Genomic DNA, 25,744 nt, shown 5'->3' with positions numbered 1-25,744 from the left:
TGATACCTGCTGGGTGCGTTTGACCGACAGCGATTACAGCTTGTTAACTAATCCGTCTTAACGAGGATGGAGCAACTAAAGCAGTATGCGCGTACTACATAAAGCGTGTGTTTAATTCTACATGTTGATTTGTCATTGTAGAAGTGTGTTGTAATACTTATTCGCGCGTGAATCTGCTCTTCAAAACTCGCTTCTCTGGTCGCCATAGCAGCGCAGAACGTCACAGGAACAACAGGGGATTTAAAAGCTAAGCTTGTGGAGATTTGAGTTCAAACGAGCGCCATCCAGAGAGCAGGCGACGATAATATTCCGTCCCCACTTTTCCAAAATGTTTGACAAAAATACAGAAAATACATCACAACCCGTGCGAAATATACTTCTTTGAAAATAAAGAATGACGAAAGTACACTTCACCTTAAAACGTCGACGAATCATCGAGCAGAAGTTTGTTTTTGTACATCATATGCTTTGATTTTTATCTAAATTAAATTAAATACAGCTTCACTCTTCACTAAATACACCCACTTCTTAGCAAATATAGTGTTTTTAAACCATACTATAGTAAAGTCTTGGAATAAATATGTTGAGGTAATATTCTGATACAACTATAACGTTAGTACGTTAGCTAACTATAAACACATTCATCGATACTGTAGTTTTATACAGGACAAATACACTGTACACCACCGTTTACTGTGGTAAAAACTAACGTATAGCTAATATCCGTTCACAATAATGTAGCATTTATTTCAAAAGTGTTGTAAATACTAACGTTACACATCATATAGTTCAGAAACTCTGTCGTAATAGTTTTATTTGTGGGAGTAAATAAAACAAAATATGTACCCACAACGATAGTTCCCCACTTTGTAACAAACAATATTTTGCTAGTTTAACCATTTGAAAAGTATATGTGATGTGTTCATACGTGTTATTAAATTAAAATAAACTGGGTCAGTTTCTCTATTTGTGCGGTATATTTTAAGAAACTCGTGTGAACCCCACGCTTTCATGTTGCACCAAACAAGTGAATTGAGACTGCTCTCTCACCTCAACCGAACTTCTCAGTCCACGAATCATTTTTTTCCCTCTCAGACCCGAGCAAACACGACATTCCGCTGATCTCAGACCAGCTGTTTTAGTGTGAACCAGAGCACAAATGCTGAATTCAAACCTAGTTCAAACCAAAGTATCCCTCCTAATGAGTCAGGTAGGAAAACACCCTCAAGTTTTGGTCGTTGAGGTCAAAACCAAACTCTGATGTGGTTCAGCTGAAATTAATCAAACCAAAATCAGGGGGGGGGGGGGGGCTTATGAAAAATACTATAGTAGTAATAGTGTTTTTGAACCAAAGTCAGGTGTCATAAGTTGGCGGTTCATTACGCTGTGGCGACCCCTGATAAATAAAGGGATTAAGCCGAAAGGAAAATGAGTGAATTACCACAGCAGATGAATTCTACTTTACAATAGTATGGTTCAAAAACGCAGTATATTTACTATAAATGACAATAGCATTTTTTCATGTGGGAAATCTGCGATCTTATTTATTTCATTCCCTCGTTTCATGGCAATGGTGACACTTTTACTCTATTAATACCCATTGTAAATATAGTATTGGTGGTAATTAAACATAGACGTTTAGTAGAACTATAGTAATTCACAGTATATACCAGGGTGCAAATTACAGGCAAATTGTACAGGCAAATTACCCCCCAAATTAATGCTTGATTAATGCTCTGATCTGCATCTTAAATACTAATATTACTAATTAAATAATAGATAATATAAATATACATTTGACCACCCCTATAATGGATTATACCATTGTGAATGCAATTTATCTAAGCCGATAGACATGGTAAGTGCTCACAAAACCCTTTTCTCGTAAAATAGGTGTATAGTCTAAAAATAAAATAAAATTAAATGCATGGTTTGTATAGTTTGACCTGCAGTAACTTCTGAAATGGCTAATCACAGTATATTGTAGAACAGAATACTCAAACTATACCACAAAACTCTGACAAAATAAATATGCTGCATCACTAAAATAGATGTCATTTAGATTGATTCACTGAAGCATGTATTACACAAAATAACATTACCGAAAAAGTTGACCCCCGAGTGTCAATGTATAATTCGCACCCTGATATATATATATATATATATATATATATATATATATATATATATATATATATATATATATATATATATATATATATATATATACATATACACAGCATTTTTCAGCCATACTATAGTACTAAGTGTACTATGCAATATATTACAGTATATACTTCAACACTCGATAAAAGCTACCACATATCACAGTAAACTACAGAGAATTGATACTTTCATAAATACTGTAGTATACTTTAGTTTTACTACAGTAAAATGTGGTGCACAGCTATATACAACCACAACAAATTATGTCAGGTTCTTTACGGTAAAAAAAAAAACAAAACACTATAGTATTTATTATAAATTACTACTGTATTTTTCATGTGTGATTACAACCTTTTTTTGTACTAACTCTCTATAATGAGTCTGCTGAGATACAGAGGAGCAGTGTTTTGGGCGCAGAATAGACAACAGCATCCATTTAAACAGAAACTGGTTTATTTCTCGCCCTTCAGCTCAGCACATTTCAGTTCTGTCAATTTTTTTTGAAAAAGAAAATTCATTCAAAAGGCACCAAAGCAGGTTGTGCACGTACATGGTGTTAGAATCATACAGGCTGCATTAAAATACATGTCATACAAAAAGCTGATATAAAACAATCGTATAAATAATAATAATAATAATAATAATAATAATAATAATAATGTCAATGTAACATTTTTAGGCCTTCACGTTTGATTTCATTTAAAATGATAATCCTTCATTCAGTGCACTCAGGCCAAATACTATTTAAAAACACGATTAAATCCAAAACATGCAGTGGACAACATGAACAGCAGACATCGGAACTGATTTTAACATTCAAAATGCCATTAGAAACTGGGGCCCTTTAAATGATGTTATACAGTACAATTTATCTAGATCCACTGCAAACTAACATCTTGTTTTTCAGTACAAATATTGGTCACACTACAATAAGATTCTATTAATGCTGGTTAATGTATTTACTAAAATGAACTAATAATAAATACTTGTACAGCATTTAATAATTATAGTTGAACTAGAGCTGGGCTGACCAACGATACTATATCAAATCGTGATCAAATTTGTCAATAACAATGATAAGCTCTGGACTTTTTTTTACTCTACATTGACCTAAGAGCCAATCATACAACAGAAATGTGCAACAATGGGAATCTAAAAGTGTGTTGATATTAGAGATGCAACAAATTTTCGGCAGAAAAAATGTTATGCCATTTAATGGACCGTCTAATTGTTGTGGCTTCAGTCATTGTTGGGGTTACTCTTAAATCTGGACGCATTAACATTAATTCAGGAGACTGCATTTGTGCCATATCGCCCAGCCATAAGTTGAATGAATGTATTATTAAAATCCAAATGTATGCTTGTTAACAGTTTATCAGCATGGTTCACGCCACACTTTGAGCTAGACTTTACTGAAGGGATGTGGGGGATGGTAAGAGAAAATTGGGATGAAGAGGAAGGGAAGTATGAGGATAAACGGTGAACAGGTAGGTCAGAGACTCAGAGTGGGTGTATCGTCTCTGTAATATTTTAGTAGAGTGAATGGACTCCTTGATTCAACCTAGGGGCGAAGAGAGAGTTATAGGATTGTGAATGGAAAGTGAGAAAATGGAGGGAGGGTGGGTTTGAAAAGAACGAGAAGAACAGTGCTAGATGGCTGGTCTGCCTAAATCAGTTTTAGGGAGTAGGTGATTGGTTTAGGAGACAAAGTGAGACGTGGTTGCGCCGCCGAACCTTTGTTAACAAGTTAACTCCATTTAATGCACCTCTAGTTAACAAGAACTAATATTGAATTTATTTAAATTAATTAATGTTAACAAAGATGAATAAATACTGTAATGATTGTAGTCTGTCAATAAATACATCAACTAATACAAGCTTATTGCAAAGAGTAACCCAAATATCCAAACATTTTCAAATCAAAACGCATTTACTGAATAAATTTCTGAAAAAACCCTATCAAAATGAATTGTTTATGTTTAAAGCAGATCTATTCCGCCAAGACCGAACATATTAACAATGCCATGTGCATATGTGTGACCATACTCGATCTCCCCCAGAGCGGTCACGACAGAAATCAAAAGATATGTCAACAGGCTCTGGGGCTAGTCAGACTATTTCTGATTATTTATTCTTAATATAAGCATTTACTTGAAGTTGCGTTCATAAGAATGTCATTAAACCTTCATAATCATAACAAGAATCTGAATGTGATTTTATGCATGTTTATAACTGTTATTAAGTGTCATTGGCGTATTGACTGTTTTTGTCTTTGTTATGATAACCTGACATTACCAGGACAACATTACATGTCATAAATCGGTCATAAACATGATTGTCCTGAACCTATTATAAATGTGTCAAGAATATTTCTTATGACCTCGACTACAGTGGTACAAGCTGAATTTGTCATTAAAATGTCCTTAAATATTAATGACGCTGTTGAGCAATGACACTTTTAATGAACAATACAGTGACATGTATAGAAAACGTGAAATATATAAAAAAAATATTCACGACGCATTTATAATGCATGTGTAATGCATGATTGTAATGCATGACAATCATGTTTATGACAGATTTATGACAAGTTATGATGTCTAGGTAACGTCAAGTTGTTATGACAAAGATGAAGACTGGCTATGATGTATTTGTTAAAGTCAAGTTGTCATAAAAAATAACTTAATTGAGCACATGATAACAGTTAATAACAGTTGTCATAAGCATTCTCATTTAGTCTTGACGCGTCATGTCATATGATTATAAATGTTTAAAGGTCCCGTGAAGTGCTTTGAAATGTGCATTTTTATTTGATGTATGATGTAATCTCAAAGGGCGGCACATAGTGTGGCTCCTCCCCTTTAAAACAACAGCAGCCTATAGTGTTTCGTTTCATCACTGCTCTGCCAGTGAGAGTGGTTGAGCTCAAGCGCATCAAATAAAAAGCAAATGTGAAGCGTCTTGAAGGGGGCGGGGCATTTGATTGGTCAAGATTTGATGAAAAACTTATTTATGTGACGTTAAAAAAATCTTTGCTCCATATAGGTGGCAAACTACAAGCTTTACATGTTTATATCAGTTTTACGCAGTGTTCATACCAGATGCGGCACGCATGGATAAATTGTGATATTTGCGCATAAATAGACGCGTGAACATTGAGTTTACTCGCTTCGTGAAATTGGGGGGCATGAAATTAGAGCTGTAAAGCTTAACTTTGACCTTAGGTAAAAAAATCGAATCTGTTGGAGACGTCCAATAGATTAATAGGTACCGAAAAAGTCCACAGAGGCGGGGGTGGGGGGGTGATCATTAAAATGGGGAAGTCCCAGAGTAAAGTGAGAAAATATGATACACTGGTGTTTTGGAATATGGAAAAACTGTCTCTGATTGGGCAGTTAACAGATTTAACTTGGGCCATCACCATACTGGTAGATCTGTCTCTGTGGGTTAGCAACAAAACTACAATAAGTGAGGTCCGAGACGGGACTCGCGACGGGGGTGGGGGTTAAAGTCCCTGGAATCTGGCTGAGATCAATACCTTTTATTGCATTTGGCTTGCTAAAGCGATCTACTTCCGAAAGGGAGTAGAAATCAGGGGCAAGCGATTTACTTACAGAAGGAAGTTGAAACTGGGGGGCACGTAATTAGAGCTGTAAAGCTTAACTTTTCAATTCTAGGTGAAAAATTGAATCTGTTGGAGACGTCTAACAGATTAATAAAATTCACGTCATTGGCAGGGCTTCTGTCTTGGCTTCATTGCTGAATGACTAACATGTATTTTATTGAGTATCTGTGTTTATGTGCTTTCATGACGGCTGAAAAACAGTGTTGATACGTACAGCGCCGTGTCTGAGTCCACTAGATTCTTTCAGAGGTGCACCCAGCTCTGTAAGTTCATCAACTCCTCCAGAAACTAAACCTGGATGATGGAAGCTTTCAGCGGTGCTTTAGACGGAGCCCAGTTTGATGAACTGTTGTCCGGTATCGGCAGTCGGATTTTCCCCGGAACACCAACAACAGGCGCTACGTCATAATCACACCCCATACAAGAGAAAGCTACTGACGCAGCGAGAATGTCTGCTGAAGTTCAGATTTTCCACCTCGAGTGATTTATTCACGCGAATCTCATCTTTCGCACCGCCTCATTCCTGCATATCGTGCCGCAGGATGTCTATTCGCATCTTTGCATTGACAACATGTAAATCACGTGCACTTTACGCTTCATCCGTGTCTGGTGTGAAGGCAGCATTATATCTCCTAAACGCAAATTTTGTCTTAAAAACTAATACTGATACTAATATCTAAAAAACTGTCATGGGACCTTTAATGATAGTCTCAAGAAAATCCTTTTCAAGTAAACAGTTCCCGCAAGCACTAACATTTACAGAAAACAAGTAAATGCATCTTAATTTAAGAATTGTTTTATGTTCATAACTGAAAATACTCATGAACTAATTTTTGCAGTGACCTACTGCTGCCCTAATAGCTGCATGTCTAAAACGAAACAAATAAAACCGTTAATACCTATAAAAACATTAAAAAAGTAACTAAAACTGCAAGGGGTTAACCTAAACTATGTATTATTGCTAAATACTAAATTGGCAATTTGGAACCATATACAAAAAAAGGACATAAAAAAAAAATGGAGAGAAATTTTGGCTTGTTTTTAGCTGATGATGATTGTTTTTCTGGAGTCTCTTGCGTCTGTTCCAGCTGGCTCTTCTTCAGAGGGACAAACATGTGAATGATGCTATGTATAAATGTGCAGTATGAACACTTTCTCTCTGGCTTAGTGTGTACTGGGATTCAAAGTTCCTCTTCTTCATCGTCACACTGAGAACTAGGCCACGGTTCTAGATCATGTTCCGGAAGCCGAAGGATAACGCGGCTCCCACAGCCAAGCCCAGAGAGAGGAAAAAGGCCATAATGGCTCCTGCGGTTTCGGCTTCATGCTGGGACACTTTCCTGTAGGACAGACATAAAACATTAGGAGACGTCGTGAAGTAGTGATGGGAGAAACTACTGCACTAATATTTGCTTAAAGCGATCTGATTGGCTGACGCCTGCGTTGGTGCTTGAAAAGTGAGTAACGGATCCAACGTGTCTTAATGGATCCACATTTAAGTTCGGCAACGCTAGAAGGCACTCTATTTAAAGTCAATGGGAAGTGTTACACACTCTTTTTGAATGCCCTATGTAAATGGGGCGTTAGAACTGACTTTTCCAAACTTTAAATTGAAAGTATCACCTGTAAATGCACTTAGCTTATCATCCACTACAGTGGTTTCCAATTCCAGTCCTAGGTGATGGCAGCTTAAAAATGCCTCTCATATGGACAACAAAGTCACATGCATTGCTCAGGTGGGATTTATTTCAACAGAGTAAAAATCTTGATGGTTCTGTGGGTCGTCTAACAAATCTGATCTTTAATTTGTATTTTCTATTGGATTTAAGTTAGGTGATTGGCTGGGCCATTCTACAGCTTGATTTTCTCTCCCTGAAAGCATTTGAGAGTCTTCTTGGCTGTGTTTTGGATCATTCTCTTACTGAAATGTCCCCAGATGTTGGTAACAACCAAAGAAATCCATATTTGCAAAGAAAACAAAACTTATTGGTTTGCAAATAAATTTATGTGTAATGAAATGAAATGACTCAAGGAAAAAGTATTGAACACACGAAGAAAGGGAGGTGTAGAAAGAAAGTGAAAGCCCAGACAGCAGCTGAAATCTCTCAGTAGTTCCTCAGCAATCCTCTGCCCTTCATCAGTGTACATGAATATTAGCTGCTTCAGTCCAACATCTACATTAGCAGGAGGATGAAGATGAAACCAGGGTGGACATTTCAGCAAGACAATGACCCAAAACACAGCCAAGGAAACTCTCAAATGCTTTCAGAAAAAGAAAATCAAGCTGTAGAATGGCCCAGCCAATCACCTGACTTGAATCCAATAGAGAATACAAAATAAAGAAAATCTTTGACAGACGAGACCCACAGAACCATCAAGATTGATGACCTGAGCAACACATGTGACTTCATTGTCCTTATGAGGCGTCTTTGAGCTGCCATCACCCAAAAAAAACCTTTTATATAAAGTATTAAATACTTTTTTCTGGGTTTTTTTTTTGTTTGTTTTGTTTTATTTTCCATGTTTGTATTGTTTGGGTTTTTACCAAAATTCTGGTTCAATTCCATGTCAACAGCTCCTTTAGAAACATTATTCCCAGGAAAAAACCATGAGGTGTTCAATACTTATTTTTCCCACTGTACAACAACAAATAAAAATGCAACCAAAACCAGAATTACAAGCTTTCATAAACTTTCAGTAACAAGCTTAAGTCACACTGCAATAATCAAAATATTACAAATTGCATAAAAAGTGCATTAAAGCAAATTAGACGCCTTTTCTATAGAGTCTGATTGCATTACCTAAATCCTGTGATCTAGATTGTGTTGCTGCCTACAGATTTTACTCTGATTAGATGCGTTTTTGTACTCACTTTGGCCCAAAGCACATGCAGAGACTGGCCAGGTATCCGTTGCTGAAGGAGAAGAAGATCATGAAGATGATGTACCAGGCGTCATGAGAAAACACCACCGGCAGGAAACTTCTGGGCTGAACATTACAGAGGATGAAGAGAGGAACGAAGACCACGCGAGCAATCACCAGGATGGGCAGCCAGATACTGTCTTTACCAGGCTGAACACAGAGACAGAGAGAGATATGTAAGACATAAACTGAATACAAAATCATCATCCTCTAGGGAAAAAATATAATGCACGGGAATTTAGGGATAGGCATAAATCATTGGTTAGGGATTAGGGATAAATCATTGGTTATATTATATTAAATAATGACATTGCAATATTATGACATGAGATTATTGATAATGCGGTTACTATTATTATTACTACATAACATTATTTTACATTCCATTAAATAATTTTACATTATTTTATTATATTACTACGTTACATATTACATGACATTGATGATATTGTTACTATTATTATTACTAGTATTATTATATATTACATCACTATTACATATTACGTTAAATAATTTTATATTAAAAATACATTTACAAAACAACAGCTGATGCCTTTCCAGCTGCAACTCAGTACTGGGAAACACCCATCCACACACTACAGCCAATTTAGTTTTTTGAGTTCTCCTCTTTGGACTGTGGGGAAAACCGGAGCACCCAGAGAAAACCCACACCAGCACAGGGAGAATATGCAAACTCCACACAGAAATACCAACTGAACCAGCCGGTGCTCGAACCATCAACCTTCTCGCTTTGAGGTGACAGTGCTAACTACTGAGCCACTGTGCCACCCTTTAAACCCCAATTATGCATTCATTCGTTCATTCATTTTCTTTTTGGCTTAGTCCCTTTATTAATCAAGGGTCTACACAGTGGAATGAACCGCCAACTTATCCAGCAAATGTTTTATGCAGCGGATGCCCTTCCAGCCACAACCCATCACTGGGAAACATCCATACACACTCATTCATACACATGCACTACGGACAATTTAGCTTACTCAATTCTCCTATAGCGCATGTGTTTGAACTGTGGGGGAAACCGGAGCACCCAGAGGAAACCCATGGCAATACAAGGAGAACATGCAAACTCCACACTGAAATGCCAACTGACCCAGGCGAGGCTCGAACCAGCAACTTACTATAGAGGTTATAAAACCCATACTGGTTCACCACTAAAATTCATCAGTTCATGAGAAACCCCCCCCAAAAAAATTCCATCCTTCAGCAGCTTGATCACATTCTGTCCTTAAATGACCATCCATGTGAATTAAGATTTGCGCTTAAAATACTGAAAACCCATGACAATACCAGATCTAAATATGGCAAATTTATAGCCATTGCCTAAATAAAACTTTGCTTACAATCATATGAGTACAGGCTAATCTACTGCAGCAGACATTTCTCCCATGATACTCGGCTCTTATCCTGCCAACGGACAATCAGATAACTCTCCGATTCAGAAACACACTATTCAGGGTTAACACCTTTTCCAGAGTCAAATTTAAGCACTTTCCAGGTGCATTATCAAACTTTTCCAGCACTTTACAAGTGTGGCAAATTACATATTTACACACAGTTGAGGTCAAAAATTATTAGCCCCCCTGTAAATTTAATTACAAACATTTTAATTAAAAGTTATGTAAAACTATGTAATAATAATAATAATAACAACAACATTTTAATAATGTCATATTATTGTAATTCAATATAATAATAAATAATTTAATGTACAGTGTGGGCCATTTATATGGAGACACCTTACTAAAATGGGAATGGTCGGTGACACTAACATCCTGTTTGTGGCACATTAGTATATGTGAGGGGCAAACTTTTCAAGATGGGTGGTGACCATGGTGGCCATTTTGAAGTCGCCATCTTGGATCCAACTTTTGTTTTTTTTTTTCAATAGGAAGAGGGTCATGTGACACATCAAACTTATTGGGAATTTCACAAGAAAAACAATGGTGTGCTTGGTTTTAACGTAACCAACGTTTACTCTTTCATGAGCCCCCTCATATATACTAATGTGCCACAAACAGTACGTTAATATCATCAACCATTCCCATTTTATTAAGGTGTCTCCATATAAATGGCCCACCCTGTAGTATATTATTGTAATGCAATAATGTAATGTAATATAATAATAATAGTAATAACATTACCAATTATGTGATGTAATATAATACTGTAATGTAATAATGTAATGTAATATAATAATAAAAAACCAATTATGTCATGTAATATAATATTGTAATGTAATAATAAAATAAAGTTAAATAATTTAATATAATACAATGCAATATATAATAATGTAATGTAATCTATATTTAGTGAATTAAAGCAGCACGAGCATCAGACAGCTCACTGGAAACTCCTCAACACTGATAAGGTCTTCCAGAGTGACTTCCGCTGAGCTTTCTATTCACAGTTTAATCAGTTTCCCTAATCAGCTATAAATGAGTTTGACATTTTAAGCAGAAAGCCAGATAACAGTATATAAACATTGAACTTGGCGAGAGGAAATGAGCCACCACATGCCTATAGATGCTAATTGGCTTTAGTTGAAAACATGAAAACAACATTATCAAGATGATCAAACTGACATTTCACGATGGGAAGACCTGACTTTTACTGAATTCTCCAAGTTTATTTAGAAGCGTCACCAATGACCTTGATATTATAATCACAACCTCTGAATAATACTTCATATCTACTGTATTTGTTTACGCAAGTAAATAAACTCTTAATATCTACTATATTTGTATTGTGATGGATGAATAATTAATATCCATTATACAAGCATGCATAAATAAACAATTAAGAGCTAAACTACTTTGTGTCATGAGATAAAATCTTGATATCTGCTACATTTGCATGCATGCATAAACAAAAAACTTTGTATCTACTATATTTTTATTATAATAATTATTTGACATGTGCTATAAGTGAAGTTTATTTATAAACTAATTTCGAGAGGATCACGTGACTATGATTGAACACGACTGGTTCTGCATTAGCTACGTATGATCCACCAATCAGGCCAGTCCTAACCCACTATAAAGAGCCAGGGTTTCTCACTACAGCCATCTTCAATTTGAAGAAGCCTCCCTTCCACCCCTACTTCTCCACCTTTCCCTTTATAGGGCGGCACGGTGGCCCAGTGGTTAGCACTGTTGCCTCACAGCAAGAACGTCACCGGTTCTAGTCCTTTAACAGGCCGGCCGTCGTTTCTGTGCGAAGTTTGCATGTTCTTCCCGTGATCGCGTGGGTTTCCCCCGGGTTCTCCTCACATTCCAAAAAACATGCACTACAAGTGAATGGATCAATCTAAATTTAACACTACAGTCAAACTCTCATCCTGCAGCATATCTCTTCATAGCGATCATTTGTCATCAACTCTTATCAAGGGGGGAGTTTTCGAGATCTACCTGAGCTCAGAGCTCCCCTCTCGCCCTGCAAACGGGAGGGAGCCCAGGGCTCAAGGACCTTTTGGGCTCAGGGCTCTCTCCCGGGACAGCATGCCAAACTTGCTTATAATCAATCATGATAAGATCAAGATAACATGTTAAGAGAGATAAACAGTCCAATCGTTCCTGAGGTCAAAAAAAATGAATTATACAAGATTTGTGTGTATTTTCACAGAACAAAATCAGTCATTGTAGGTCACAAATATAAAATAAATGTAAAAAATAAATTAGAATATATGGAATATTTTTATTTGCGTATTTCTCTCTCTAATATTATTTTATATTACATTATATTATACTATATTATATCTAATATATTTACACCATTATCCTGGTGCAATATCAGTGGTGATTTCTTATACTATAAGATACTATTCAACATTTAAACTTTATTCTACATTTATATAAATGAAGCCCTGATGGCTTGCACATTTGTACTACAATAATAATCCTACTATAATATAGATGAAGATCTTTTATTATGATAACTGAATTCAATATGGGCTGACACGGTGGCTCAGTGGTTAGCACTGTCGCCTCACAGCAAGAAGGTTGCTGGTTCGAGTCCCGGCTTGGTCAGTTGGCATTTCTGTGTGGAGTTTGCACGTTCTCCCCTGGTTGGCGTTGGTTTCCTCCGGGTGCTCCGGTTTCCCCCACAGTCCAAACACATGTGCTACAGGTGAATTAAATAAACTAAATTGGCTGTAGTGTATGAGTGTGTGTGAATGGGTGTTTCCCAGTACTGGGTTGCAGTTGGAATGGGAATCCGCTGCGTAAAACATATGCTGGATATGTTGGCATGTGGCGACCCCTGATGAATAAAGGGACTAAGCCGAAGGAAAATGAATGAATGAATTCAATATTTCAGTGTATTCTACATTTGTAAAAGCACAGGCAAAATCTGTGATACCTATTATTTTGGCATCTATAAGTAAAAAACAAAAGAAATTAAGATCAACTTGCTTTTCAAACTGTTAGTTAACCAACTGTACTGTAAATGTATCCTATCAGTAGGGCCAGACGGAATCTGCGGTCATTTTTTGCTATTTCTGCACAGAATTTTGATAAAAATCTGTGAATTTCTGCAGAATGATTTGGGAGTATCATAACTAAAACTAATATATGAAATAAAAATTAATACCTTTTTAACTTGTATTTAACGTTTACAATGCAAATCCAATTAGATTCACTTTATTTGGTAAACAAAGCAAGTCATCTATATAATATCTTGACTAAAAGACAGAAAATATTACTGTACAAACTGCATTGTAAATAACCCTGCTGAAAAATCCAGCTTAAAACCAGCCTTGGCTGTTTGGCTGGTTTTAGCTGGTTGACCAGCCTGGTTTTAGAGGGGTTTTGGCCATTTCCAGGCTGGTTTCCAGCCATTTCCAGCCTGGTCTTAGCTGGTCAGGCTGGAAAATGACCAGCTAAAACCAGCTTGACCACCCTGGTTTAAGCTGGACATAGCTGGTTTTGGCTGGGCTTCCAGCCTGGCAAGGTGGTCAAGCTGGTTTTAGCTGGTCATTTTCCAGCCTGACCAGCTAAGACCATGCTGGAAATGGCTGGAAACCAGCCTGAAAGTGGCCAAAACCAATAATATTACTGAAATTAATTTAAAAACTGAATAAATTTGAATTTACACACATTTACAACACAAGTAAATAAACAGAATCAATGATGGGCTAAAAACCTGTGGAATTCTGCACGTGCAGATTCCGTGTGGGCCTACCTATCAGTAGTCCATATGACCAGAGAAATATTCAAAGTTATCATTGTGCAAAACTGATTAAAACTGCATGAATAACAACATGAATTTCAGTCTTTCCATAGTACAAAGCTAACATCAGACTTCACCCAAAATTTAAAATTCTATCATTTACTCGTACTTGCTCCAAACCAGAGTTTCTTTCTTCTGTTGAACACAAGAAGATATTTAGAAAAATATTGGTTGCTGCTCCCATTGACTTCCATTGTAATCATTTTCTCTGCAACTTTTTCTCTATGGTAGTCAATGGGTGCCAGCAAACATCATTCTTTAAAATATCTTGTGTTCAACTGCAAAAAGAAACTCAAAGGCTTAAAACCATGAGCGAATGATTAAGTAACTTTCATTTTTGAGTGAACGGTCCCTTTAAGAGTATATTTTCTCAGTGTTTACAGCCCCTGGTGACTGCATGCTTTACAAAAATCTGCTAAACATCTACTTTCACAGAAAAAAAGCAAGTCATAGGGGTTTGGTTTAGAGCAACACAGATTTATATTTTCTGGCTGAACTCCGTCTTCAGTGTGATGCAGGATTTTCCAGTGAAACGTCTCAACTTTGTTTTCCCTGCTCTGCTCATTGTAGTTCAGGAGGAATCTTGTAACAGTTACTCATACAAAAGCCCCGTAGGAGACGGTCAAACACAGAAAGCAGATGCTCTAAATCACAGCGCAGAGTTTCTGCATGTTTTATGAGGGTACATGCAAGACTTTTAAAAAAATAGGTGATTTTTTTTTTTTTAATAAATCGAAGGAAAACACCACAGCACGTCGCCTCACAGCAAGAAGGTCTTTGGTTCGAGTCCCAGCTGGGACAGTTGGCATTTCTGTGTGGAGTTTGCATGTTCTTCCCGTTTTGCCATGGGTTTCCTCCGGGTGCTCCAAACACATGCGCTATAGGTGAATTGAATAAACTAAATTGGCCGTAGTGTATGAGTGTGTGTGAATTAGTGTGTATGGGTGTTTCCCGGAACTAGATTGCAGCTGGAAGTATATTGGTTGTGTAAAACATATGCTGGAAAAGTTGGCGGTTCATTCCGCTGTGGTGACCCCTGATGAATAAAGGGACTAAGCCAAAGGAAAATGAATTAATGAACACTAGAGCAATATGTTGAGAACTATGAATAATGTCTAAGGAGCACATAAAGACTTTGAGCAGCAATCAAAGCTCTTACACATTTTCCTAAGTCAAATATAAGCACTTTAATATACAGTATATCTACACATACTACATTAAACTACATCAGATGACATTCGATTTAGTATAGTATAATGTAAAATACTCGACTCTGATTGGTCAATCACGATATTCCAAGGTAAGTTATTCAGAGATAACCAATGAATAATCCAGGAACTTCGAATCACCTTGACCGTCAGCGAATGTGCGCACATCTATATACTTACATCCACATTCATATGTATCTGCTTGTTTGACAAGTGTTTGGTGCCATCTTGTGAATGAATAATGCACAGGTTAGTGTATGCGTCATCGGCTGTTTTCATTTCTGTCAGCTTTGCATTTAATTAAAGAATTAATTTAAAATATTCATAAAAGTTTAAATATTTAAAGAAGTTTAACACAAAAGATTGTTCGGTTTTGTGGCCATTAGCCGTGTAATAAGTGGGAATAACTACATCCAGGTTGTTGCAGAACAAAGCCTTCAGTCTTATACAACATATTATACAATAGTGCTGTTTGCATCGGGCTCCCGATAAGCCTGTTGGGTGTTATTCTGCGATAACAACCTTCTGGATGTACTTTATCACTTACCTATAGTATAGTATTCTAAAGAAAACTTTTTTGATGGCATGTTTGCCCGAAGCCCAAAGTAAAAAAAAAGACTAAATAAAATATATTAAAAAAAGACACGCAGATCCTGCTGTAGCCACATACATGATGCAACAGGTGCCAAACACTGTGTTAATATAGCATGAGTTTAATCAAATTAGAGGTAAACTGAAGCTGTAGCTACTTGAACATGGAAATTACGCCTTGGCTTCAATTTAAAATGAAACAAACGAAAACAACTCTTCAAGAAAATGTGAATTTAAGACTTGCTGCTGGAAAAGTGATTTAAGACCGGCAGAAAACCCTGCAGGATCCCCGTCTGTGGCAGAGTAACAGTAAACAACACACATACCCACATACAGACAGCAGTCAGACTCCTGCCCACCCAGTCCATCACATTAAACAGCAGGAAGCAGGACACCGGGATGAAGTACTTCACTGTGGAAAGAGACACACCAGTATATATACATTTATGGGTGATTATAAATTTGCAAGTGCATTTTGAGTCTCCAAGATAAACCAATTAATTTTCAAAAACAAAAACTTCATATAATTTGTGTAATTATTTAAACTGTTGTTAAAGTTATTTCTAATGCTGTAAACCAATTCACATACTTTCCATCCTATACTGCAATAAAATAATTAGCATGTTTCAAACCATGGTATTTTGAAAAGAGTGAGCCAAAGGTTCCCTGATAGTATATATCCAGTAGAAACTCGAATTGTAGAACTGTCCGCACTACAAACGCTAATATTGCCCAAAATACATAGTGCTTTGGGCATTAAAATTCAATAACAAGTACAAAAATGGCAAATGGATGAGACCACCGCCAAGTAGAGAGGCTTAGGTAAATATGTTTGAATGACATGTTATAACATGCATGAATGTTAATTAGTATGTAAAATATAATAGATATAGTAATATCTAACCTACTGGAATATAGGGCTGCACAATTACTCGAAAAACGATCACGATCACTAAAATAAAATTAAGCAATTTCAAAATATAGAAACTAATAAAAACTAGCCTCTAAAAACTAATTAAAACTAACTGAATTTTAAAAAATTTAAGTCAAAACGAAATAAAAACTAAAACTAATACAAAATCTAAAACTATTATAGCCTTGGTGTTTACACCAGATGTGGCCTGCGTGAATAGATTGCACTATTCATGTGTAATTAGACGCTTGAACATTTTCAGTTTACTTGCTTCATTTGCGCGTCAAATTTCTTAACACATCATCCACGTTTCTTTCATATTTAATTATCTACATTATTGAAGAAGCAGCAGCAGATGGATTTGACATTCGCGATCACGATACAGAAATAAAACCCATTATTGGGCACAAATGTGTTAAAGTAATAATTTTAAGTCTCTGTATTTAATGCTGTCACGTCCACTCGTTGTTTTTGTCGCAGGAGCAACATCGATGACTGGAGGAGAACCGGCCAATGGCCAGACTCTGTACGGGTCAAACACCTGGCAGCGCGAAGTAAATAGATTTACTTCTAAAAAGCATAGGCCTACAATAAGATTATGTGTTAAATACATTTACAAAAGACGAAAACGAAGGACGTTTCTGTTATGGTTTTAGTTTCAGTTAGTTTTGTATTTACACAATACAGTTTCAGTTAGCTCTAGTTTTTTAAAAACTCGTTTTTATTTTATTTCAATAAACAAAAATTATAAAAAATTTTAGTTTCGTTTTTTTTGTTCATTTTCATTAACTATAATAACCTTGGTGAACACCCCATTAGAAGTTCAATGCCAAAGAAGGCAGCCTCGGAGCGGCACCCACCTTTTACATCATCATCATCCTCACTGATTCAATGATAATATTTAAGCCATTTACCAGCCAAAACGAACAATACCAGAAAATTCTAACCCAAAATTCAGACTGTAGCTCACGCACTTATAATCTCTTTTAATACCGAAATGAGGAACAATTAAGTTGAATAAGTTGCCATGTAAACACACTCACCCCATGCACCGCTGTCAGGAATGGTAGACTTGACCTCAACAGTGACTGCTGGGAAAATGCCAATGGTGATGATGAACACAAAGCAAACGGACAGAGCCATAACCCAGATCTACAACAGGAGACACAGCACAAGTGTTATTATACACACTGAGCACACTATTATAAACACACGCTTCCTGCATTCAAGAGGATTATTGATTTGCGATGTATAGTAATGTGGCAGAGGGACAGAGTTGAGTTTATTGCCATATCAGCTTCTCTGGCTAGGTCATGGCAAAAACAAAAGTCTAAAGTTACTTTTTAGATAGTTTTATAAGATTTACTTTTGATAAAAATTTGTAAAGGACTCATATTTAAAGATATTTAAATCTAAAAAAGTTAACCTGTTATGCCCCTTTTTACAAGATGTGAAATAAGTCTAAGGTGTGTGTGAAAATTCAGCTCATTATAACCCGCAAATAATGTTTTATAACTCTTTGAAACTGACCCTTTTAGGCTTTGATCCTAATTGTGCTGTTTTGGTGACTGTCGCTTTAAGTTTAAATGAGATTGTGCTCTTTTTCAAAAGAGGGCGGAGCTAGAAATGCATGTGTGTCAGCATAGTGGCAGATTCAAAAACAAGACTAGCGTCCTATGCTACTGAGGGAGAGATGGTCACTAGTGGGCGGGGCTTTCCCCCTCCAATGACACGTACAAAAGGAGATTGTCAATCAAAGTGTTTCTGCAGACTGTTTTCTTAAGTGTGATTATAAAAAATACCATTAATAAATGTTTATCATTAGAGGCTGGATACATTCACAGACTGTTGCCACACAACTGCGCTTAAAGATTTCTGCATAATAGGTTCCCTTTAATGTCTCTCCAGATCAAATCATTGTCTGATAACATTAGAAATCAAGTATTTCAAACGTATAGGTTTTAATAATGTGGCACTTCTTAGCTTTGAAGCTAAGAGATGCTTAAGCGTGGTTGGTTGAAGTTTTTACCTGTTTAAAGATGGCGAACACGGAGACAGTGGGTTTGGATTCTTCTTCAGTAAGGCTCAGGACCGGCCTCTTCTCAGCCTGACCTTCTACAAGCCGAGAACACAAATGATTAATAATCAGTATTATATTTAGGGGAAAAACTAATTAAATGAGTTAGACACAAAGCCAGACTTCTGTAAATGTTACTTCAATTTTTCATGTTAAGGGACTTTCTGTTAATGCATTTAAATCATAACAATACCAGGTGTTAAAACAAAACAAAAAACTCTGTGCTAAAATCAAATCAAAAAATGCAAATAAAAAAAAAATTGTACAAATAAAAATGATGTGTGGTGTGAACCTACACTGGTCTCATGGTTTGGTTATAATTATCATGCCATTGATTCGGTTCAATTCAATATCTCGGTGGATCGATGACGCTTTCCATCACACAATTATGATTTTATTCTTCACAACACAACAATTTTTAAATTAAAATCTCAATCAATCAATCAATCAATCTATCTATCTATCTATCTATCTATCTATCTATCTATCTATCTATCTATCTATCTATCTATCTATCTATCTATCTATCTATCTATCTATCTATCTATCTATCTATCTATCTATCTATCTATCTATCTATCTATCTATCTATCTATCACAATTTTGTCCTATATAAATATTATCCCGCTTGCTTTTTGAGCGCCGTGGAGCGAGTTCTTACACCCCTATGATTGGTCATTGCGTTCACCCGCTCAACAGAAAGGGCTGCGATTGGATCTAATACTGTCAGCGATGTTTACCGATGAGTGACGCGAAAGAACAGCCGCGGTTACAGTCTAAATGCGAGAGAGAGAGAGAGAGAGAGAGAGAGAGAGAGAGAGAGAGAGAGAGAGAGAGAGAGAGAGAGAGAGAGAGAGAGAGAGAGAGAGAGAGAGAGAGAGAGAGAGAGAGAGAGAGAGAGAGAGAGAGAGAGAGAGAGAGAGAGAGAGAGAGAGAGAGAGAGAGAGAGAGAGAGAGAGAGAGAGAGAGAGAGAGAGAGAGAGAGAGAGAGAGAGAGAGAGAGAGAGAGAGAGAGAGAGAGAGAGAGAGAGAGAGAGAGAGAGAGAGAGAGAGAGAGAGAGAGAGAGAGAGAGAGATGGAGTTTTACAGCTTTCATTTTCTCCCTAGTAGTGAAATAGTGGCTCGTGTGCTGTACCTTCTTCAGCGTCAGTACAAGACTGCCTAGAAAACTCACAAGGAGTGAATTGTGCACAATTATCTGCTTTGTAAGGAGCGGTTAATTTACTCGCCCCCTTCACCATAGTATTCTACCGTGACATAACGCATATAAGATCAAGGACGTCAGTAAAAACCGGTTGTGATCTATTACTGAACCGACATTGAATTGTCCACGTCTGCATCGTGATGCATTGTAGAAATTTATTTTGACACCCCTAGTTTACATATAATGGCATGTAGCTAATGTAGGGTCAAAATTGCAAAAGATAAAGTAAATAAAGTTACGTTAAATTAAATTGAGAGAGCTAGTCTTACATGTCCATGTATTTAATATTTATTTAAATATGCTACTTAGTCGCCCTCTAGTGTTTTGTTGCTGTTTTGATTAAGTTGATTCCTCCGCACCTGCAGACCATTGACCACCGGCGATTTAAGAGCTCGCGCAGCAGCACTTCAGAGACGGGGATTTGAGCGGCCGTCCAGACATGGAGTTGTGCTCCTTTTGTGTTCAGCCTTCGTTTATTGTGTTTTCTCCCCACACTTTGTTTATATTTGGTTATTCAGTTAATAAAACCCCTGGACCGATCCGTTTGTGTTTTTCCCTCATTTAATGTTGTGACCGTGGTCGTAACAGCTGGCAAACATTAAAGTAAATGCTGAGTGTTTACTTTTTTATAAAAATAAATTAAAATAACCGTTAAGCCAATTAAAATTTTAGGGCTCTAGAAACTTTTAAAAAGTGTTTGGTTTCAGGCGACACGGTGGCTCAGTGGTTAGCACTGTCACCTCACAGCAAGAAGATTGCTGGTTCAAGTCCTGGCTGGGCCAGTTGGCATTTCAGTGAGGAGTTTGCATGTTGTTTCCATGTTGCCGTGGGTTTCCTCCGGGTGCTCCGGTTTCCCTCACACTCCAAAGACATACGGTATAGGTGCACTGAATAAACTAAATTGGCCATAGTGTATGAGTGTGTGAGTGTATGGAGTTTTCCCAGTACTGGGTTGCAGCTGGAAGGGCATCCGATGCGTAAAATGTGCTGGATAAATTGCCGGTTCATTCCACTGTGGCGACCCCAGATTAATAAAAAGACTAAGCCGAAGGAAAATAAATGAATGTTTGGTTTCAAAGCTAGATGTTATTGTCAATTAGGTTATTTAGAGAAACGCTTTGATAACTAGAACACTGGATATTACCTGGTTTCAATAAATCCATTTTGTTTTCCTCATCAGTGCTAGATCGAGACCTGTTGCTCTCAGAGTAATACTGGAAAAACTCCTGCAGAACAACACGTTTTAGATTTCAGTGTGCAAACATGGAAACATAACTCTCAGCACTGATTAGTGGAAATGAAACACAGATGTGATTCACAATTGGACACCATACCATTCTGGGCAGAGCGAGGTAAGAGACGATGGCCAGCAGAATGACCACACAAGCTGTGATGAAGTAGCCGAAAGCGCTGTCCTCCAACTCTGAACCCGCTGCAAAAACACAAGACTCAGTGTCAGATAAAAACTCACCAGCATTTCTGCATTAAAATCACTACAACTAAAAGTGAGGATGCATGTCCCTGTGCAGCTATTCTATTGTCTATATCAGGGGTCACCAATCTCGGTCCAGGAGGGCCGGTGTCCCTGCAGGGTTTAGCTCCAACTTGCCTCAACACAGCTGCCTGGTTGTTTTAAATATACCTAGTAAGACCTTGATTAGCTTGTTCAGGTGTGTTTAATTAGGGTTGGAGCTAAAATCTGCAGGACACCGGCCCTCCAGGAACAAGTTTGGTGACCCCTGGTCTTTATCAGGGGTGGGCGAACTCGGTCCTGGTGGCCGGTGTCCTGCATAGTTTAGCTCCAACACTTATTAAACACACATGACAATGCATCAGTGTCTTCAAGATCACTAGAAATCTATAAGCAGGTGTGATTTGATAGTGCTCAGCATAAATGAGTACACCCCATTTTAAAAGTGAATATGGGTCATTTAATTTAGTGTATTTGAAGAAAACAGATTTATTAAACAACAATATTTTAGTCACCAAACATCTTTAGAAATAGAAAAATAATTTAAATTCATGCAACATTGTACAAAAGTATTAAACTACAAAATGTTATATATTTTTTATTTCTCTTGATTTTTGCTCCTTTTTCTGTTTTATTTAATGTTTTTCCCTAACATTTCAACTTGCTAATCCTTCAACTTGCTAATACTTGCTTATCCGAATTTATTTTGCTAGATTAGCTCCAGATTGTTGTCGATAGTTGTTTTAATGGATCATAAATAAAACTTTATAACTTTGATGAAAGACTTCAAATATTGACTATATACTCATATACCATGTACATATTTTTGTGGTAATTCAATTCTATTTTTTTTAAGAATAGTTCACCCAAAATAAAAATAGTCATCATTTATTAATCCTTAAGTTGTTATAAACCTTTATGAGTTTCTCTCTTATGTCGAACAGAAAATAAGAACATTTAAAGAATGTTAAAAGCCATTGACATTCATAGTAGGAAAAGCAAATAGTATTATAGCCAATAGCAACCACTTTGAATTGCCATTTTTGGGTGAACTGTCCCTTTAACAGAAGCAGATTTTCATTTTAACAAGCTGCTCCACATTCTGGTTTTGGAAAAGCAGGAAACAGAGCATGAAGTCATACAGGCGAGAGCACAGATCATGGAGAAGGCCGCAAACGCTCCTGCCAGGCCCTGTCCGCTCATGATGGGTGTAGTGTAGGACGCCGGCAGCATTCCTGCCAAACCAAACAGACTGCCCTGCAGAATCGCCCCGAACGCTGAGCAAAGAGAAAAACAAGACACGCGTCAGTGTTGTGAAACACAGAAACTGATGAAACATTTCAGAGCGCTCACTCCTGTGCGATCTGCTCTTTCAAGTAGGACCATCCTCAGCTTGATCCTCAAAACATAGTGTGGATAATGTCAGCATCAAAGCATGCGTGTGAACTCCAGCCATCTTTTACTCATTATAAACACCAAAACAGAAAGCAAACCTCGCGACCCAAGCCAGATGAGAAAAACAGCTCTGAGCTTACTTGTACACTGGTGTTTTTGTTTTAAACTGCCATCCCGCACTCCTCCAGAGTTTTAGACCCTTGAAAATGGAAAGTTTGGAAATGCTTCAGATTAAGGCATTTATTTGATTTAGAGATGCTCATTTCGGTTTATTTTACCAACCGACAACCGGGGCTTGTTAACCAAATATTAACCGTTAACAGAGAAATATTAAAATATTATTTAATAAAGCAAATTTGACGTGTCTATTTTGTGATGCATTAAATATTTCAATATACTGAATTATTTTAACATGAGAACAGCATACTAAACAGAACAGAGCATCTTAACGCACCTGCGGTGTTTCCGACAGTAAAGAAAAAAAAGAGTAAATTAAATAAAAAAAAAAAATAATAATAGGCCTGCTAGGGGTGGGCGATATGACCTAAAATTAATATCACGGTATTTTTCATCTTTTGAACGGTGACGGTATAATATCATGGTATTACTTTCAATAGCAAAATAATATACATCTCAAGGAAGAATGGACAAAAGAAAGTCTCACTTCTATCACTCTTTAAAAGTTTTGGTTTGGGTCATTGTAAATGCTCAGTCTCGTTATGAGCTGATCTTCATTTCTCTGTGTTGGTGGAATAAAGCAGGCGAGTTTTTATGAGCAGATAGAGCAGGATTCTCATGATGACCACCAGCGCAATTCCGCTCTTTGTTATGAGCTGTAGTTTCAGTGTAAACTTAGTAAAGGCGAGTTTCTTTGGCGATGATGTGTACAGTGTTGGACTTTACATTTAGCGGACATTTGCGCTGAACACGCGGTGAATGCAACGCATCGAGATTCGGGCACCTTCTCCGAAAACACTCGATTGATCTCAGCTGGCGGATCAACATTTACCTCATGTCATGATCGCTGTCATCTGCGCCATTATTATTATAACTTTAGGTGAGGTTTGCAAACCTGTGCACTTTTCACTCTTCAGCCGTTTGCATTTCCTGCAGTAACAAAAGCTCCCTGTTATCTGACAGCGGGAAGCGTTGAGTGATTAACAGCTAATATGAACCAATACAGCAGCAGGGTAGAGCGATTCAGCAAGTTTTTAGAGAAAGTCAAATCAGATTGCACTACAACCATTATATTCAGACACACAAATGCTCCTAAATATATTATGAGGGCGCATAGATTAAATTTCGGGCGCACATGCGACCAAAATGGTTGCAATTTCGAGCTCTGTAGTATAAGGACATGTATTCCGACCACAACTTAACGTTTGAAGAAAATTGAATGCCTTATTATTTAGAATTAGCTATTACTGATGCAAATGCAGCCGTTCAAGGTGCATAATTGATTTATTACGGTATTGACGGTATTAGAAAATCCATGTCATGGCGCAATGTCACACCGGTGATGACTATGACACCAGTGTACCGCCCACCCCTAAGGCCTGCCATAGATTGTTTTCACTTAAATGACAAATTTAGATTGCGAAACAAAAACACTGACTGAATCCTTTTTAAGAACCGGCATAGGCTGTTTTTTCCAATCATGTCTTTCGGATAATGGTTAATCGATTATATTGAGAATCCCTAATTTGGTTAATTGTTTATTTAATTACATTTTTGGTACAATTATGAAAAAAACATTCATCCAGATAAAACAACTATTCATATATTATTATATAGCAGTTCAAACCAAGCATCAGAATGGGGAAGAAAGCTGATTTAAGTGACTTTGAACGCGGCATGGATGTTGGTGCCAGATGGGCTGATCTAGGCATTTCAGAAACTGCTGATCTACTGGGATTTTCCTGCACAACCATATCTAGAGTTTACAGAGAATGCTCTGAAAAAGAGAAAATATCAAGTGAGCGGCAGTTCTGTGGGTGCAAATGCCTTGTTGATGCCAGAGGTAATGTATCAGAAGATCGTCTTGACAATGTCTACAGGCCTAAATGATTGGGTTGCTACCAGAAAAATAGGTAACACTTTATTTTGATGGTCCATTTGAGTATTAGTAGACTGTCTGCTCAATATCTGCTGATACTTCTCCATTTAACTGACTATAAGCAGGGCTCGAAATTGCAACCGTTTTGGTCGCATATGCACCTGAAATTTTATCTATGCGACCTCAAAATATATTTGGGAGCATTTGTGCGAGTGCATAAAATTGTTGCCGTGCGACCAGTTTTCACAGCAAAATGTTCACCGCATGAGCGGATTTAGGAGACATTCTTAAATGACACTTAAATGACAAATTTAGATTACAAAACAAAAACACTGACTGAATCCTTTTTAAGAACCGGCATAGGCTGCTTTTTCCAATCATGTCTTTCGGATAATGGTTAATCGATTATTTTGAGCATCCCTAATTTGGTTAATTGTTTAATTACATTTTTGGTACAATTATGAAAAAAACATTCATCCAGACAAAACAACTCTTCATATATTATTATATAGCGGTCTTCATTTATTTCTCTGCAAAGTTCAAAAATCATGTAAAGTGACGTTTATGCATTGAGAAGTGCTTGATTCATTAAAGTGCACTAGATTTATTTATGTTTTAAAGTGCGAATAAGAGCTTGTGTCATACCGAGTCACAGAACACAAAAGTAATCTTAGTCTAACCTGAATTAGAATTAGATCAGAAAAATAAACTTCATTCATTCATTTTCTGTTCGGCTTCATCCCTTTATTAATCCGGGGTCGCCACAGCGGAATGAACCACCAACTTATCCAGCATGTTTTTCGCAGCGGATACCCTTCCAACTCCAACCCATCACTGGGAAACATCCATACACACTCATTCACACACAT

General features: G+C 37.1%; 1 protein-coding gene across 3 annotated transcripts in view; it reads right to left on the bottom strand.

Moving 5' to 3' along the window:
• Positions 1 to 6,571: 6,571 nt before the first annotated feature.
• slc29a1a (solute carrier family 29 member 1a) overlaps positions 6,572 to 25,744 on the bottom strand; it is a 77,880-nt gene continuing 58,707 nt past the window's right edge. For all 3 annotated transcript variants that reach the window (XM_056471408.1, XM_056471409.1, XM_056471407.1), the window contains exons 6-13: positions 22,567 to 22,701; positions 21,288 to 21,385; positions 21,098 to 21,179; positions 18,702 to 18,787; positions 17,716 to 17,824; positions 16,086 to 16,171; positions 8,664 to 8,863; positions 6,572 to 7,131 (exon numbers count right to left, since the gene is read on the bottom strand). In XM_056471408.1, coding sequence (XP_056327383.1) covers positions 7,020 to 7,131; positions 8,664 to 8,863; positions 16,086 to 16,171; positions 17,716 to 17,824; positions 18,702 to 18,787; positions 21,098 to 21,179; positions 21,288 to 21,385; positions 22,567 to 22,701 — 908 coding nt within the window. In that variant the 3' untranslated portion in view covers positions 6,572 to 7,019. The remainder of the gene's footprint in view (positions 7,132 to 8,663; positions 8,864 to 16,085; positions 16,172 to 17,715; positions 17,825 to 18,701; positions 18,788 to 21,097; positions 21,180 to 21,287; positions 21,386 to 22,566; positions 22,702 to 25,744) is intronic.

This window comes from Danio aesculapii, chromosome 13 (genome assembly GCF_903798145.1).
Source record: "Danio aesculapii chromosome 13, fDanAes4.1, whole genome shotgun sequence".
Lineage (NCBI taxonomy): Eukaryota > Metazoa > Chordata > Actinopteri > Cypriniformes > Danionidae > Danio > Danio aesculapii.
This window is presented reverse-complemented; position numbering and strand designations above follow the sequence as displayed.